This window comes from Cinclus cinclus, chromosome 2 (genome assembly GCF_963662255.1).
Source record: "Cinclus cinclus chromosome 2, bCinCin1.1, whole genome shotgun sequence".
In the NCBI taxonomy this organism is placed as follows: Eukaryota; Metazoa; Chordata; class Aves; order Passeriformes; family Cinclidae; genus Cinclus; species Cinclus cinclus.
This window is the reverse complement of record NC_085047.1, coordinates 111,133,519-111,151,137: the sequence shown is the minus strand read 5'-3', so window position 1 is coordinate 111,151,137 and position 17,619 is coordinate 111,133,519. Positions and strand designations below refer to the sequence as shown.

Here is a 17,619-nt window from a genome sequence, read left to right as displayed (position 1 = left end):
TTTCTTTGCCACTCATTCACTTGCTGATAAATACTTTTCTTTATGTCTCCTTAGATTCCCAATGAAGCTCCATGGAAGGCTCCACGTGCAGAAGAATGGGACAAAATGACTATGCAAGATTTAATAGATAAAATATGCTGGACAAAGTAAGACATTTTTAATACAAAATATAATGGCTTATATTTATATACATTTAGAGCTCCAGATTAGCAGTACTGCTTTGCAAACAGATAGAACTATCACTAAAATACATCCCTTTCAAAAAAAAGAGGTGAGAAAGTCCTGTAATAATGGACCATGAGACCTGTCAGCACACTCAGTAGATTCTGTTACATTTCCCTAACTTTTTAGACAAAAAGAAAAAGAAAAAATATTTGGGAAGGGTTGTTCCTGAAGAGATGAGGTAATCTGTTATGTGCACTCTCCTGCTCTTTACTCTGATTTTAGCCTTTAAGAGAAAAATGTTATAGTTACAGCAGGTTTTTGAATCACTCTTGATGGAACAGTACACATTTATTCTGTTCTGGACCAGCTGATTTTACCAAAGTGCTATAAAGATAACATTTGTCTTTCAGTAGCACTAAATCACTTTAGAACTCATCATTGTATTGTTTAGTTGTTGCACTGTATACCACCCAGAGAAACTGAAAATGCTTCCTGTTTTTATGTATACATCAAAGCAATTTTTCTTTACTTGTCATTTGACAGCAGTTTGATTGTTTCTCTTCTCACTGAAGGGGGAAAAAAAAGCCCATTAATCCTGGTTGCTGTAGAGCAGATTGATTTCTACAGAAACTTCTTGGAATTGCTGAGTATCCAACACATGGCTGCCATGAGCTGGAGCTTGGTGAAGAAACCTGTTAGTGCCCAGTAAAGATGGTGCTGTCATTGACATTTTTTATGGAGCATTTTTATGGCTTCAGGCAGATTCTAGAGAGCATCATGGCCTTTGTTGTTCATCTTGGGCCTGTTGGAGTGAGTCCAGATGAAGCCACAAAGATGATCTGAGGTTGGAGCACCTCTGCTGTGAAGATGGGCTGAGAGGATTGTTCAGCCTGGGAGACTTTCGAGCACCTTCCAGTGCCTAAAGGGGCTACAGAAGAGCTGGAGAGGGACTGTGAACAAGGACATTAGTAATAGGACAAGGGATTTTGGCTTTACACTGAAAGAGGTCAGGGTTAAATTTGATATTTGGAAGAATTTGTTTACCACAGGGGTGATAAGGCACTGGCACAGGTTTCCCAGGGAAGCTGTGGCTGCCCCATCTGTGGAGGTGTTCAAGGGCAGGCTGGAAGCCACCTGGTGCAGTGGAAGGTGTCTCTGCCCATGACAGGGAGGTTGGAACTGGAAGTCATAAAGGAGACTTTAAGTCCTTTCACCATTCTAAAGTTCCATGGTTGGACCACAGGCTGCTGTCCAAAAACTTGGAATTTTCTGGTTCATAGTTTTGCTTTCACAAGAGTGACAATTGCACAGAAGCATATAGAAAACCTTTCTCATTTGTACCATGGTCCATATTGAATAAAACCAAATGGAAATGTGTGCTGACAGCTGTGCTGGCTGGCTGGGCCTGGGACAGGGTGAGCAGCTGTGCAAGTGAGCAAAACACCACACACTGGTGCTCTCTCAATATCCAACAGCTCATGTGACTACAGTCATGTTTTTCCAGCTCTGATGGAATAAGACTTGACATTTTACCTGAATACTGGCATAAGCTGAAGATGCTTTTCAGATTTTATATGTGCATCTTGGCTTGATTTGCTCAGTTTGTTCAAGACTGAGGTAACATGCTGCAGAAACTTCCCACCCTGGCAGGTAATGATCCAGAAGGGCAATCTTCTACTCTTTCCTCTTATCTAACAGACTGTACAGGTTTGCTTTTGGCTAGAGCTGCATGCTGGAATTGTCCTGAGTGCTCTTGGTTGAAATCATACTGCCATTTCTAGATAAAACATCAGGAACTGAAAAGCAACCAGAGAAGATGGCAGAATCTGGTAGAATGTAACCACCATGTAATAGCATCTGGTTATAAAATACTAATAAATACACGTACATTAGGCAAAATGTCTCATAGAGTTGATTTCATTTTACAGTATGTGTTCATACTGTAAATGAAAAACTTATAAAAAATTTCTGAATTATTTTTGGTTGTCAAGAATGAATTCAGAATGCACCCATTTATCAGAAAATGTATCAGCTTTGTCCTTGAGTGGGACTTTGCATTTTTAGGAAAGAAAGAAAATGCCTTTTTCTATATGAATCTAGAGCTCTTTGAAATAGCATGTCAGAGTTGGTTTTTTGTTTTTGCTTTTCTTTTTTTTGTTTTGAAAATTTGAAGACCAAAAAACAAAGAAAGCCACAACCCAGAAGTGGATTCTGCACTGGCTTTGATGCCTTACCTATGAAGTATCTATAGAGTCTTCATCCCTATCAATTACAATGCAGTTAAACTGACCATCTTCTGGTCCTGTTCATGTCTCTTTAAACTCTTCCTCAGACTGAAGGGAGAGAGAAGTATTTATTTGCAACAGGAGGAATATTTCCCTGGGTCTCAGTTAACTCTGTCTTAATGCACCCTATAATCTTGTACAGGCTTGTACAGTAATTTGCAGTATAGCTGCTATGAAAGAACAGATTACAGGACATAAAGCAGTCATCCTTTTTCAGACACAGGTCAATTTTCTGTTTCTGTGTTCATTGCCACTGGATAGAAGGATGCTGTTTAAAATACTGAGTTGAACTACCAAAAGTATCTTTACCTCCCCCCCCCCCACACCTCTTCCCCCCTTTTCCTCCCCCTTTTCCTTGCCAGACTCTGGCAGGAATGCTGTCTCTTCTGCTATGGCCTCCTACTTCCATTTCTTTCCTTGTGTTCCAGCTGCAAAACTCCCTGAGCAGAGGACTGGGCAGTGAATGGATGCTGACTAATCCATAGGCCTATAGATAATACATAATTAGCTTAGAAAACATCCCTAGCTTTTTTGTTTCTTTTTTCTTTTTTTTTTTTTTTTGACAGGTTTTGGATAATCTCTGTAATATGTTCTTGAGGTTACAGGTGTTCAGCAGGGACAGACAGAGATGCAGTTTTGGCAGGAACTAGGGACAGGGTAGTTCTGGAGTCCAGGGAAGGCAGGAGGGTTTGCTGTGCTTTATCCTGAGCCTAACTGTGCATTAGTAGCATAAAGTGATATAATCTTGGGCTTTTTTGTCTCCCAATCTTGGGCTTTTTTGTCTCCCAACGTTTTAATTTGCCTGGAATACAGTGGTGTTTGATTAATATTTTTGTAGGGTTACTTGAAAAGTATTGCATGAAAGGAATTGATAATTCCTTACTTCAGCTGAAATTAAGGAATCCTTTGCCCCCACAGTGAAAGAAAAGGCTGCCAAAGAGAGGCTCCTGCCTACTCAAGAACAATCTTGTCACCATTATTCTGTTTTTAAATTAACTAACTTTCTTGTCTTTGTTGCAGAGCTGCCAAGAGTTTTGCAACTCTGTTTGTGAATGTGGATGTCACATCTGAACCCCACGAGGTCTCTGCCCTTTGGTTTTTGTGGTACGTGAAGCAGTGTGGGGGCACAACAAGAATATTCTCAACGACCAACGGGGGACAGGTACTGCCAGCCATCACCTCCTGCAGCTCTTGGCAGGCCCTGGTTGAACTTCTTTTTTTTTTGCTGGTTTATTTTAGTCCAGAGATAGCCATGGCTTTTGAGCCAGTAGCATACTGATAACCAGTTTTATTTATTTACTCTCTAATCTGGATCTTGCAAAACTAGTGTTGAAGATTGCTCCCTACTGAGGGCATAGCCCCCAAGGATCAGAACATTTGTATTTGGTTTTTTTTTTTTTTAGATACAGATTAAAACACCTGCTTTGTTTATCCACATTGAAAAGAGAAAATTTTACTTGTGCCTATTTCTGTCACAAGGCTGAAGCCATCCTTAGCACTGCAGAAGCACTTAATGGAGATGGCAATGTCAGATGCAAGAAAATGTAGCCCAGAGCTTGGTTCCTAAAATGCAAATTTCCAAACTTTAGCACCATTAAGATTTTAACATCAGTCTTAAAAAAGAAAATTAGCACCCCATCTTAAATATGGTATTGCTCTGAAACGTTTGCAGTCTGGTACGTTAGAGCTGCTTCTGCATTTGAAGAAAGTAAAGACTCTGTTAACAGTCTTCTACTTGAGAAGTGCAAATTTCACTAATTGTATTAGAAATAGATATCTTTTTAGAAATGTTAATTACTTAATCATAAATAAAAATGCAAATACATTAACCATATTAAAATGCATAAATATGCATAGATAAGCAATTGCTGTAGATAATTTAAGTTAAATATGTGTAATTAAATATTATTTGAATTCTGTACTGTATTAGAGATGATTTGAGTTTAAGTTGGGCTGAATTAGGTACTGCAGCTGACACTTTTGGTGTGAGCTATGTTACTTCTTACACCTTGTTATTTATTAAGAAGATCAGGTTTCCTGCTTCTGATAGAGAGAGCTCTGCAGGGATGAGTGAACTCAGAGAAAGTCTTGAGGGTTTAAGCACTTTTCAGAAGTCTTGCTGATTCACATAGTCCTGTAGAATCTCTTTGGAGACCACATTTGGATTTTCTTACGAGGTTACTATTACTTTTAGCTTTGACTAGAGCTCAAATGGTGGTCAGATATGGAAAGGATTTGAGAAGCTGACAGAAGGAGAAAATAAAATGGGTACGTGTCCAGGTGAGACTACAAAAATTCCCAGAAAATGTTTTGATAACAATATAAAAAGGGGGTTTGTTTTGAATGCCGAGAGAAATGCTTGTCATGGTACATGCTCCACAAGCACTGCTGTGCTGAGCTGTCGTTCTTGTGTTTCAGGAGAGGAAGTTTGTTGGGGGCTCAGGGCAGATCAGTGAGAAGATCATGGAGCGCCTGGGGGGGCGGGTGAGGCTGAGGAAGCCGGTGGTGCGCATCGACCAGTCCGGGGACGGTGTCATCGTGGAAACCCTGGACCATGAGCTGTATGAGGTAATGGCATGTCCAGTAAGAGACCACTAGTGCTGGGATGGGAGGCTACAAAACCTTTAGTGTCTCCTTTTTCACTTCTCCAAAGCCCTTCACCAAAATGCAGCGGAGGTTTAAGTGACTATGACAGAAGGTCGTAGTTCTCATTGTCCTGAAGTAACAGCAATGTTAAAGTGATGCCTAAAAGCAAAGTGAGGATTCAAACTTCTCCTTTCCTAGCATCACTTTTTTTGTGTTCGGTTACCTTCTGAATTAGAGGGTAATTGTAATGTGTAAAATGTAATTCAGCAGCAAACTTTCAGTGAAAAAGCTTGGCAAGCTTGGCTTCCAAGTTGTAACAGAGGAGCCCAGAAGGGAGACCCGTGGACTCTTAGGGCACAGTGCTTTCTTTTAAACACCAGGGGAAGGGCAGCTGCCCATCATTTGAATAGATGGCTGTTTATGTAATGCTTGTTATTTAATGAGCAGGATTTTGTGAGGGTTTAGTTTTGCAATTCTTATGCTAAATGCCAAAATTGCTTCACAAGATACACACTGCACCCTCCCCAGATGTCTGCCAGGACCATTAGAGCAGTATACTTGGACTGAAGTAGGGAGAAGGTATTTGGCTTATGGATAATTTCTTTTCCAGGGCAAATATGTGATCAGTGCCATTCCCCCAGCTCTTTGTTTGAAGATTCATTTCAACCCACCTTTGCCCCCAATGAGGAACCAGCTCATCAACAGAATCCCCATGGGCTCAGTCATCAAGTGCATTGTGTACTACAAGGAAACTTTCTGGAGGAAGAAGGGTATTGCATTTTAATTGAAAGGAATAGTAGTGACAGAGAGAGGGAAGAGAGTACCTGGAGACAGAACAGACTCTGTTCAGAGCATGCTAAACCTCAGAAGGAGACCTCATATTCTTCTATGCCCTTTTTGCCTTCCCCTGTGAGAGAAACTTGAGGGATTGGTTGGGAGGAGAGAATGGATGGGGGAATAAAAAAAGGAGGCAGTCACAAAGGGAGAATTCATGCCTGTTGCTTATTTCCTTGGTTGTCCTCTGCTTGAGTAGCACCTGGGTGTGAGATGAGCCTCTCTTACCTGCACAGGGATGTAAAGGTACAAGTGACATGTGATGGAAGGGTCTGCAAAAGTTCTGCTTTCTGGATGGACTGGTCAGCATTAATTGAAGGTGTCATCACGCAGACATCCCCAGCTGGGCTGGTCATCCTGGGCTTCTCTTACATGCTGAATGCTTCCATCATGATTCTTCTTTTGCAAGACTCTTCTTCCAAGGCAAACTACAATGCAGTAACTCCCACTTCTCATTATTAGCTATAATGAGCCCACATCTGTTTGCCTACAAATACCATCTACCCCCCATCTTTGTAAATGAACTTGAGGGTTCTGGATCCTGTCCTGTTCTGGCTATTAGTCTTGGGATGGATCAGCAGGAGGTGACTGAGTATTTTACCACTTTTTGGAAGCTCCTGTGTTTTGATTCATGGATCATGTCTGCTTTCCCACCTTGTTCTTACCAGGGTATTGTGGTACCATGATCATTGAAGATGAGGATGCTGCAATTGGTCTAACGCTTGATGACACTAAGCCTGATGGCAGCTTTCCTGCCATAATAGGGTAAGGGACAAAGAAAGTGTCTTGTCTAGTTAATGCTTTTCATTTTGTCTTAGAGACAACAACTGAAGTGTAAATATCTGATACTTCTGAAAGGAAATACTTTAAAAAAATTAAAAGTTGAGTTTCTCAATGCATGGTGATGTTCTATGATTGTTTTACTTCAAAATTTTCCTCTATGATATCATTGCTAATTAAAAAAATTAAATTTTCTCTTTCTACATTTTATCACTGTTATCTTTTGCCTCTGTGTGTGGCAAAGTACAAACTTGGAGAAGAGGAAAGAGAAGAAAAAAGAGTATGATTGCAAAAATTTGTTTTTTTCCAAGTACTTCCATTCTTTAAATGAAAATTTGTTTTCTAGAATTAAATTTTATTTTGTTCTGGTTATTTTAGAAACATGAGAATATGATCAGTCTTAAAAGTTCTAATAAAATATGATTTCCAGCTCAATCCCAGGTTTCGTGTCATTGCTATATGCCTGCACCCAAGGCTGTATAAAATTAAAGTAATTGGGAAACAGCTCACGCAAATAATCTAGCATGAATTTCAGAGTGGTTCCTTCCTAAATGAGTCCTGCAAGCAGCAGGTAGAGAATTATGCAGAGGTGAAATGGATGTTTTTATTAGAGACCCTAAAGCTATTACCGTGAATCACAGCATCTCATCATAAGTTATTGGCATTTTAAATAATGCAGGAAATGTAGCAGCATAATGGGAGTAAATTGTTTTTGGTCTTACAGCTTCATTCTTGCTCGGAAGTGCAGAAGACTGACAGGTCTCACTAAAGAAGAAAGGTAAGTACAGACCCTGGAGATCCGTGTGGAATTCGATTCAAAAATTTTTTATAAATGACCAGAGCATGAAAAAAATGCCCTGATTTGAAGGGAGATGTCTGTAACCTTGTGCCAGTAGGCAGACATTAAGGAAGAAGATGCCTTACTTGGATTTGGATGAAGGACCCACAGAATTCCCACATAGCTCTTGCCCTTTGGAAAATCTCTGGTCCTGGTTCTTATTTTACCCACAAGGCCTCTCTGTTTGTGTGACTCTTGCTGAGAAACAGCTCTAAGATGCTGAATGTGGAAGTAGTGTAGATATTCTTATGGAAAGTGTCCAGGACCAGCCTCCTCCCCCCACTGCTGCCTCCCTGGCTTCCTGCAGGTGCCCTGAGCTCTTGGAAAGCTTGTCAGAAGGGAAAGGTTTGGCCTATGTCTGATTTTATCTTTTTTTTTTTTTTTTCTGTTCGCCCTGGAGGGTCCTTTCAGTGTCTGTGACTTAGTTCAACCTGAACCTGTAGCTGCCATGAGCAAGCTTCAGCATCACGAAGGGATCAGAAAGCTGCCTCCATCTCTGCACCCTGAGTATGGGGAAAACAATTCCCTTCAGGCACAGATGAAGGTCATTTTACTGCCTTCTTGAAACAAATCTCTGCATAGAGTAGTGCTCTTTGGTATATTACTAAAATAGAATTTATAAAGTAATGATTTTTTATTTTCCATCTCACTGATTCACTGTATGTGATCAAATCAAAGCTGCAGGTAGAAACTGTGGATTATGAGGAGAGCCTTGGTTTGACAGGGAGAAAATACATTTGATTTTAAAGTATGATAAAGGAGCACTGTGTCCAAGTAAACATTTTTACAGTAGCAGCTGGTCTAACTAGAAAAGATGCAGTTGTCTCAGATAGTCTGGCAGTCTGGGGATGATGGGTCGAAATGGAGCTGTTCATGTCCCAGTCTTTTCAAATGACAGCCTGGTACCACAGAGCCCTTTTAATTTTGGCAGGAATGGCCAAGCACTGAGGGCTTGAGATAGAGACCCAGCAGGTGCCAGATGATAAAAGTCACGTAGGTATTCTGAAAGCCAGTGTGCCCAGCATTTTGAGCCATCCTTAACACCAAATGGAGTCTTTCACTGCGTGTCAATGCCCTCAAGTGAGCATTTGCAGCCTTTGAGAACAGCTTCTCTTCCTATGAAATTAGGGTCTGTCCTGGCTGTTTGCAAGGCACCATCCTTTTCCCTGGGCATTAAAAGCACTGGCACAATTATCTGACTGTGCTGCTTCCAACAGACAAGTTTTTTACAGGAGTTTTGAACTCTTGTCTTTTGAGGAAGAAGCCTTGGACTAGGAGGGACTTTGCTTTGGTAAGGAATGGCTATGGCTGTACCCTGGTGCAGGGCTGCCTCTGGCTCTAGGAGTCTTGGCCACAGCCAGAAAAGGCAGGAGCCTGCTGGGCTGCACTGCAGCTCCTGTCCTCCCCAGGAGCACAGCTCTGCTGCCAGTGGAATTTGGGGTCCAGGAGAAGGCAGAACATGAGCCCAGACCTTCTCCCAGTGTACACTCAGGGTGCAAACAGTTTGTATAGTTTAGGTGAGGGCTGTGGTGTTGCAGGGAGGGATCTCTTCTCAGCACAGGCTTCATGTGACACTCTGCAGAGGGTGTACTTGCTGAGATGCTGTGCTCACCTACCAACACAACCTGGGCTCTCCCTTCATCGTGCTGAGGACAGGGTGAGGGTTTTGGTAATCCTTGGCTGTGAAGAGTAGGTTGTAGAGTCTATGGCAGCTATCCTAAATCATGACTGAGAACAAAAGCTGTGTGACAGAATGGAAACCTCTTTACAGCCTAAGCCAGATTGAAGGGAGTAAATTTCACTGCTGCCTTCCAGCTGGCGCTTCCAGGTCAGGCACCAGGGGTGAGATTTCAGAGCCTTTCACAGCTGTACAGTGAAGGCCATGGCATCACATCCTGCTGTTATAAGAGAACAGGAAAAGGGCTGAGTGTCTGCGTGTGCACTTCTTCCACACTGTGACTCTCAGCAAGACCCTACCTTGGTAGCTCCAGGCATAATGGTCCTCTTATTTAGTGCTTATAGCAATTTCACAGCTGAGCCCAAAGCCAAGAAATGAGGATTTTACTCACTGCATATTCCGTGTAGTGCTATTATATTCCATGCTAGCATTAACTGTAAGTCCATTAATAATTATTTATTTAAATTTTTCTAGGACAAAATGTGCAAATCTTGCAGAGAGACCAGCAAAATGCAAAGATTGCTCTTATTAGGGGTAATGTCCTCAGTGATTTATGTTGATACAATTTAATCCTTTAGAAATTGTTCATTTGGTTTTTGTTTTGTTTGCTCATTTGTTTTTTTTTTTCCTGTCAAATAACACCCTATTACTGATGAATAATTCCTTCCAGTGTCTACACTTAAGAGTCTGAAGATGCCCTTGGCCTGAAGCTTAGTATTTTCATTTGCACAGCTATCTTAAACTAACCAATCTGTGTTTGCAATGTACTCAGCACACAGCTGTGAACTTGCACCTTCGTGGAGCCCTGCAGTTGGCCACAAGTGACAATACCTACCTGTCACTGGTATGCCATTTCCAGGCTCCCTGGAGGGTCTGCAAGTCATTGTGGAAAAAGAATAGGGCACAGGCAGGTCTAGAGGGGTCTTTCTCATCCCTGCCATGGTGCTGGGAGGAGCAGAAGCAGGCGGGTCCCAAGGTGGTAACTCACTTTCCTGTGGAGCCCTCTGGGGTTTCAGACCTGCCCTGAAAGGAAGAATTGATGGCATTTGTGAGAGGTGGTGGGCAGACCTCAGCAGAGGCTTGGCTGGATACTGCTGTTAAAATGGCTTTTTTCTGTTCAGACACTGGATAGGTGCTGGTGGTCTGCAGGGCACAGTGCTCACCTCACTTATGGAGGAATTGGGAAATCACCCTTTTCTTAGGGCTGTTGCTGGATTTGTGTCACCCTTGACTGCAGAGGAATGTTCATATTCAGGTGCTGGAATTCTCTGAACCTTCCTGGCCCCTCACTGCTTCTGGAGCAGGCTGACCCTTGTCCTCTGCCCCAGGGCAAAAGGAAGGAGCTGTTTCCTTCCCCTGGGCTTGACACCTGCCAGCATCAACACCACCCCAGGGCCATGGCTCCTCCTGAACTGTAGTGACCTTCACTTTATTGCTCAAGCTCCAACCTGCATGTGAGGACATCTTCAAGGCCCTTCAGGTCATCCTGTTTCTCTTCATCCTCTTTCCTCTTTCCTTGAGTTCAGCTGTTCATGGGTATAGCTGAGCCCCTGTAGAGATAGGGTTACTTCTTACAGCAGTTATGGATGGTTTCCTCACATGCTTTTATAGCTGAAAGGGCAGCCCTTACAATTACAGAGACGAGACTCCTGTAATTCTGTGCCCAGCATGGCTCTTTGTGGAGCACTGTATTTTCTTCCAGAACTAAATGTTTTTTCCAGAGCTGTGTTTGTTTTCTATAATTGTTATTTCATCCTGATCATCTTGCTTTTGGGAATTGGCACAGCGTGGCTAAGAGTAAGACCCAAGGGCTTGTAGGATTAAACTTACTTGCACTTGGGGTTTGCTGAAGAATGAAGTCTATTCAGTGATTGGTAGACTCATAAACTTAAAACAGGAGGAAATTTTATATAAACAGAAATTAAGTTCTGATTACCTGATAGCCACAGCACACTGAGGCCTGCATCTTTGTAGGAACAAACTGTAAGTTAGACTATGTGCCAAGGCAAAAAAGTGCAATGCTTTAGTACTTTACTACTTATACTACTCCAGGCCTGACAGCCTGGAGACCATTTGGATAATTTGAGGGCTACTGGAATTGTCTTAAGAGAACAGCTTGCAAAACTGCTGGAAAACCAGCACTTATGCAACACAGGAGCTTGGGTTATTCCTACTGATCCAGAGGCTGATGAATTGGGATAGATCCTAAAAAGCTGCAACCTCAAATTCCAGCAGATACAGTAATTGACCTCTTAGAAGTAGGGTATATTAGAAGTTGTTTTCTTTTTCCTCACACTGAAGTCTTCTGTTGCTTTTCTCTTGCAGGAAGATGAGGCTGTGTGAGCTCTATGCAAAGGTTCTGGGATCAGAGGAAGCTTTACACGTGAGCACAAAATCTCTGGAAAAGGTTCCTTTGGAAAAAATACCTGCTGTGGGGGCACCTGCTGCCATCACTAGAGGAGTGGAGAGAAGATTATGGCAAGCCTTGGGTTGGCTTTGACAATGAGGCTAAGAATGAGCTTTATGAACTTTAATGAAACATGAAAAGATGGTTTTGTTGATATATTCTTGTCCAGCTCCACGGGTGGGATTCTCAGTGCTTGCCACCATAAACCTCAGCTGCTGTCACATGTGACATGCTTGCTTTGCCTCTGTCCATGTTGTGTCAACACTGCTGCAGGTGTTGGGTTGGTTTTCTTTTGCCTTTCCCTTGCCTTCTCGTCCCTGTAAAAGTAAATGACTGTTGTCATTTTTGTGATCTCACACTTAGATTATGTGATTAACACTGCTTATACTTTTAAGAATAATTTTACATGGTTATGATTTTCAACACAACAACATTGCACACAGAACCATGCACGTGCCACACTTTGCATTTTTAACAGTGTATATTTGTACCCAATGTACACATTACAAGTATTACAACTGTATACACCGGAGGTTAATTTTGCTTTGCATGGCTCAAAGCATAAATTTGTGCACAAAGCATAAATTAACATTGACACATTAAGAGGATTATGCTCTACAATGGTGAGATTAACAATTTTTTTTAGACAGTGTACTCCTATTTTTTTTTAAAAAGGGCTTATTGTGTTGCATTCATGCTGCATTAAGAGATTTGTTGAATGTGCTCATCTTGTCCGACATTGATATGCAACAAATGATAAGCTGTTCTTCTCTGCTCTCTCCTCAGTCCTGTTATTAACTTCCTCGAGACTTTGTCCTTTCCCTGAGTGAATTAATCTCTGTTTTACAGCCTGTGCATTATGAAGAGAAGAACTGGTGTGAAGAGCAGTATTCTGGGGGCTGCTACACAGCCTACTTCCCACCAGGCATAATGACTCAGTATGGAAGGTACAGTGTCTATTTATAGTGGGCTTTGGAGTGGTAAGATAAGACCAAGTTAATAAATATCCTCAGAAAAGGCCATAAATCCTCTGTCACTGTTCACTTTATACCATTGAGATCACTGGGGGATATTTTAAACAGATGGGATAACCTTCCACTTGTCTCCATTGGGCCTTATGATGATGAGTACAGTATGATTAGGGGCCTTTAAACTCTCCTGTTATTTGGTGAGCTCAGATGAGGAGGTTCTGGCAAGGGAGTTGGGAAGCTTCCACAGTCTGCTTACAACAATGGCTTTGGGTATTTGAGATCAGTGTAATCATTTCAAGCACACCTTTAGCTGATGATTTAAAAATACTGACAAAGAGTTAGTTCCTGCTGACATTGATGGTAATGAGTGATTTCTTTGGACCATTCCTTTCTTTTTAGCAGTGAAAGCTTAATATAGTGATCAGTGTGCTATTGTATACAGACCTCTTCCACTTAAGTTTTTGCATGAAAATAAGATTCACCAAGAAGAAAAAAAACTTACTTCAGGCTGGTGATTTGATTTAGATACACAGGTTTTAATGTGGCAGAAGAGCCATACTTTTGAAGTTTCAGTTCTTGTAATTTAAAAGTAACTTAGAGCAATAAAGCAGTTGTAACAAAGAGCTTATATAGGCCTTAATATCTGAAGTAATGTAAATGATAATTATTGCAGATTGTGGCAAAAATAGAGTTAAAATAATGCTTTTTGTTTATTTACTTATTGCTTCAAATATTATGGAGATATATTTCAGAATTCTGCACTGTGACAGTAATACCTGGCATTGGTACTTATGCCACAGGCTGGAACTGTGAGGTAGTGTAAGTCCCATCTTAAAATAGTTGTCCTTTTCACCTATAGTTGTCGCTTTCACCTGTGAACAGTGTAAACCTTTTAAAAATGTGTTCACTGTAAGAAATTAAATGCAACCCAGACTCCTCCTCCAGCTCCACTCACCCAGTGCTATTATCTTCAAGTGCTTGCTGTCATTTAAAACACTTCTATTCCACAATTAACCCGGCTATTTCAGTTCTTTCCTGATACAGCTGATGTGACTTTATTATTTTCCCCCTCCAGGATTATTCGGCAACCTGTTGGCAGGATCTATTTTGCTGGCACAGAGACAGCCACTGAGTGGAGTGGATACATGGAGGGGGCTGTCCAGGCTGGAGAAAGAGCAGCCAGAGAGGTACAGATGCTCAGGGGACACTGAAAAATGTCTTGTGGAAAATGAAAGATCTTGTGGTTGGGGGGGAAATGAGAACTGAGTGTTGACAGCTTCAGGTGTTTTGAATCTTGATGCAAATCCCTGCAAAAGGGATTGACTTCAAAAAGGATGAAGGTTTTGCACTTAGATTTGGAGTGTTAGGAAGGGCTCTGGCTATTTTGTAAAACTCTGCCCTCGTTTCTAGGATTAAATTCTCTCTTCTTTTACAGAAGTCCCAAATTCTCCCCCAGTAATTTTTTTCTCCCAAATCTGTTAATCACCATACTGAGGGATGCTGGCTGTTATATCATGGGAACAGCTCAGTCCTGCAGCTCTGCACACCAAGCCAGGCCCTTCCTCAATGTTTCCAACACTGTGATGTTCCACTGAGACAGCCTTAACACAGAGTCACTAAACAAGGACTTAGATATTTTTCTTCTGAGAAAATGCCAATTGCCCCAGTATTTTCAGGAACATTACAGTTTATGGAGCAGCAAAATAAATTTAATCTTTGTTTTATGAGATGAAGGGAGTCTTGTGGCTAAAAACTAGTCAAGAAGCACAAATTGTACTGGAAGGAAGGTGGAGAGTTCATCTAGCCCATACCTCTGCCCCAAGAGACAGAGATCAAATTTTCATCAATTATCCCATTGGAGAAAGTTCTACCTAAGGTGCTCCTGAAAAGCTCCAAACCCCTCATGACCTCTCTACTCTAAGGAATAGATAGGTACACTTGACTTGTAAAAAATTTGATGCTTTCCTTTCCTCATTTACTTATGAAAGGAAAATGCGTTGAAAATTCGGTGCTTCTCACTCTCCTGCATTGAAGAGTTGACAGGGTCCATGAATCTTGTGTACACTAAATGCTCCTTGTAAAAGATGTTAAATCTTAAATCTACAAGTGTCTGGAATGGAAAAAAATTATCACCACCACCTTCATTTTACTTCACTGTAGAAGAAGCTACTCTTGGTGTCTTCCTTGAATATAATTTCAGATAGTCTTTGCTATTCTACTGATCTCTGCTATCTTTGGTACTTTGAATGGTAACTTTCCCATTGTGAAGGTTTTTGTTTCAGTTTTGCTTTTCTCTGGCTGAAAGTAGTGGTCTGTCATCACCCACAGGATGCTGTTCCTCTTCCTACATCATGATAGAATTTGCAAAACAAGCTGTTCCTTGTAGCTGGTGTCTTCATGGCCCACTTTGCCATGAGTGTCTGCTTAACTCTTGGTCATAATCACATTATCATGTTTCCCTGGGACTGGCCAAATTCCAATATCTTGCATGGACTAACTGACCATAAAGAGATGTTTCTGTTACTGTTTCTGTGTTCCACTAGGAGGAGTGTCTTATTAAATATCCCCAAAAATAAGTGGCAAAAGGTTGAGTTTTCTTCTAAAATTTTAATACACTGTGATTTATGTGCTCAGTTATCATGCCATTTTTAAACAACAATTGAAGCCAGCTTTTTTTTTTTGTTTTCATCTTGAAGAATCAATGGTACTTACTGAGAATTATTTATTTCCAGATTCTGTTTGCTATGAGGAAAATCCCAGACAGTGAAATTTGGAAGCCAGAACCTGAATCAATTGTAAGTATTTATGTAGATAAAATGGATTGGGGTTTTTTTCTGCTGTTTTGCTGATGAGATAATTTTTTTTTGTCTGTTTTTATATAAGTTTGCTAAAATCAAAGCCACAATAAACTTTTCCTTATTCACCAAAATTGTCCTTTCCTAAAAAAGGAAGAGGAGAGAAACCCATCTGACAAATCTGTAAGGGAGGATTGGAAAGAGCTGCACTTCTTAACTGGGCTGTGAATCCTTTCCATGTGTGTGTTCTTCCCTTTTAACTGAGCAGAAAATCTGGATATACTGCTTCTTGATTAGATATAACTGCTTCAGCCCAGTTCTATTCTTGCTGCAAGAATCTCTCGATTTATATCCCTCCTCTCACAGTGGAGATGTTATGTGGATAATGGATGCTCTCCCCACAGGATGTGCCAGCTTTGCCCATCACTACAACCTTCTGGGAGAGGAACTTGCCATCTGTGCCAGGACTGCTAAAGCTGATTGGATTTTCCACTTTCTTCACCTCTCTGGCTGCAGCTGGGTTATTTGCCTACAAAAAGGGACTTCTGGTTCAAAACTGAAAAAACAGGTGCCAACTCAAAGCCTCACAATTGAGGGATTTTCTTTTTTTATTCAGAGGTTTTATTTTGTCATGTACCTTTCTGTCTCCAAAATCTGAGAAAGAGGTGAAAACAGTAGAGAAAATAGGCAGGAGGGAAGGGATATAGTAAAGGGATCCATATTGAGAAAGAATCCCTAGGGTCCAGGTCTATTTCTAGCAGTAACTTTTTGGTTGTTGAATTTCTGGGGTACCAAGTATTATCACCTTGAGGTTTTGATCCAGATCTCAAAACAGAAGTGACAAAATACCTCTCTAAAGCCTTTTCTGATGAGATTTCTAGTTGGTTTTACTCTTATGTCAGAACCAGACCCTGAACTCCAAGTCTCCACAGGCCTTATTTATACTGTACTGTACAACAAAATCACTAGTTGTAAAAAAAAGGATTTCTGCCTTCCTGTGTGGTAGACTGAGAAAAGAAATCTACGGCTTACAGAATAATCAGATAGTTCATGAAAATTACTGGTAAGAAACTCTTAGAGCTTTTATTTCTTACCCAGATGTTCAGAGCCCAGGAAGCACCTAAGGAACAAGCCAGGCTAAATTTATCCATCTGAGCTATGCAAGTGCAGCCATAGGATGCTGTCATTTGCAGTGGCATGTATGGCCTACAGTGAGCTAAAGGATGACAGTCCTGCTGTGTTTGGCAATGTGGTTGAACTTCAGGCTGCCCAGATGTGTTCACAGCAGAGCTGGCACATCAGAGCTCTTGTCCAGTGGAGTCTGTCCCTGTGAGCACCTTGAGGCTGTCTCTTACCTGCTAGGGCAAAATGGGCTTGAAAATGTAGTGCTAGCATTAAGCAAACAAAATAAAAACAAAACGAAACCAAAACAATTTATCTGCCCCCAAACTCTTTCTTCACGCTGAACACAGATTTGCTGATTCAGAGTTTTGGTCTTTCCTAACAACCATATTGATGGATTAGCACTTCCACTTCTGCCTGCTGTGCTGTGTTGCACTGTCTATGCACTTTTGATAACTAATCAGGGATCTAAATGATAGTGAGATCAAAAAGGATTCGAGAGTCACATGCAAGTGCTTCTGTTCTCCATAGCTTGGTACTGTTCAAACAATGAGGGGAGGAGGGGGGAGGAAGAGAAGATATAAAGAAGGCAGTTTCAGAGGTGAGGGAGAAGTAAAAAAAATCCACCCACCAAAACCCCAGTGCCTACTTGTCAGTGTGTTGGCATCTTGTTCTAGATGTTTCTGCTGTGTTACCTGTGCACAAGACAAAACAGGAAGACACAGGTATGGCTGAGAACAAGATCAGGTGCACATGAAGCTGGAGATATTTGGAATTTTTCATAGCCCATTTGCTGCACTTCTCCCTTCATCCTGTAGCAATTTATACGTAAAAAATATTGGATTGCAGTAAAGAGCCATGGAGGGAAGTATAATAATAAATTTAGCAACTGTTGTGAGCAGACAGTGGAGAAGCTGTATCACTAGTCTCAGGCAGACTTTTTGGGCTAGCATCTGATCTTGCTCGTGTAGAGCAGTACTTTGTTCTCCAGATAGTCCCATGGAAATTGACTGAACTGCTTGGAAAGCTGTAATATTTGTGAGCAGCACCTCGCTTTCTGGCCCTTAGGTTTTGTTCTTTTTAACTTTGATGTGCCGGTTAAACATCATCTTGTAGCAGCAGCTTGGATTTTATCACAAATGAATAACCTCATAACAG

The 17,619-nt window shown here is 41.3% G+C and overlaps 1 protein-coding gene across 1 annotated transcript in view; it reads left to right on the top strand.

Moving 5' to 3' along the window:
* Positions 1–15,899, top strand: part of LOC134057930 (amine oxidase [flavin-containing] B-like) — a 45,668-nt gene extending 29,769 nt beyond the window's left edge. The window contains exons 6-16 of the mRNA XM_062514971.1: positions 55–146; positions 3,471–3,612; positions 4,869–5,018; positions 5,647–5,806; positions 6,539–6,635; positions 7,375–7,428; positions 11,492–11,549; positions 12,423–12,520; positions 13,620–13,731; positions 15,277–15,339; positions 15,744–15,899. Of these exons, the coding sequence (XP_062370955.1) occupies positions 55–146; positions 3,471–3,612; positions 4,869–5,018; positions 5,647–5,806; positions 6,539–6,635; positions 7,375–7,428; positions 11,492–11,549; positions 12,423–12,520; positions 13,620–13,731; positions 15,277–15,339; positions 15,744–15,899 (1,182 nt within the window). The remainder of the gene's footprint in view (positions 1–54; positions 147–3,470; positions 3,613–4,868; positions 5,019–5,646; positions 5,807–6,538; positions 6,636–7,374; positions 7,429–11,491; positions 11,550–12,422; positions 12,521–13,619; positions 13,732–15,276; positions 15,340–15,743) is intronic.
* Positions 15,900–17,619: the final 1,720 nt, after the last annotated feature.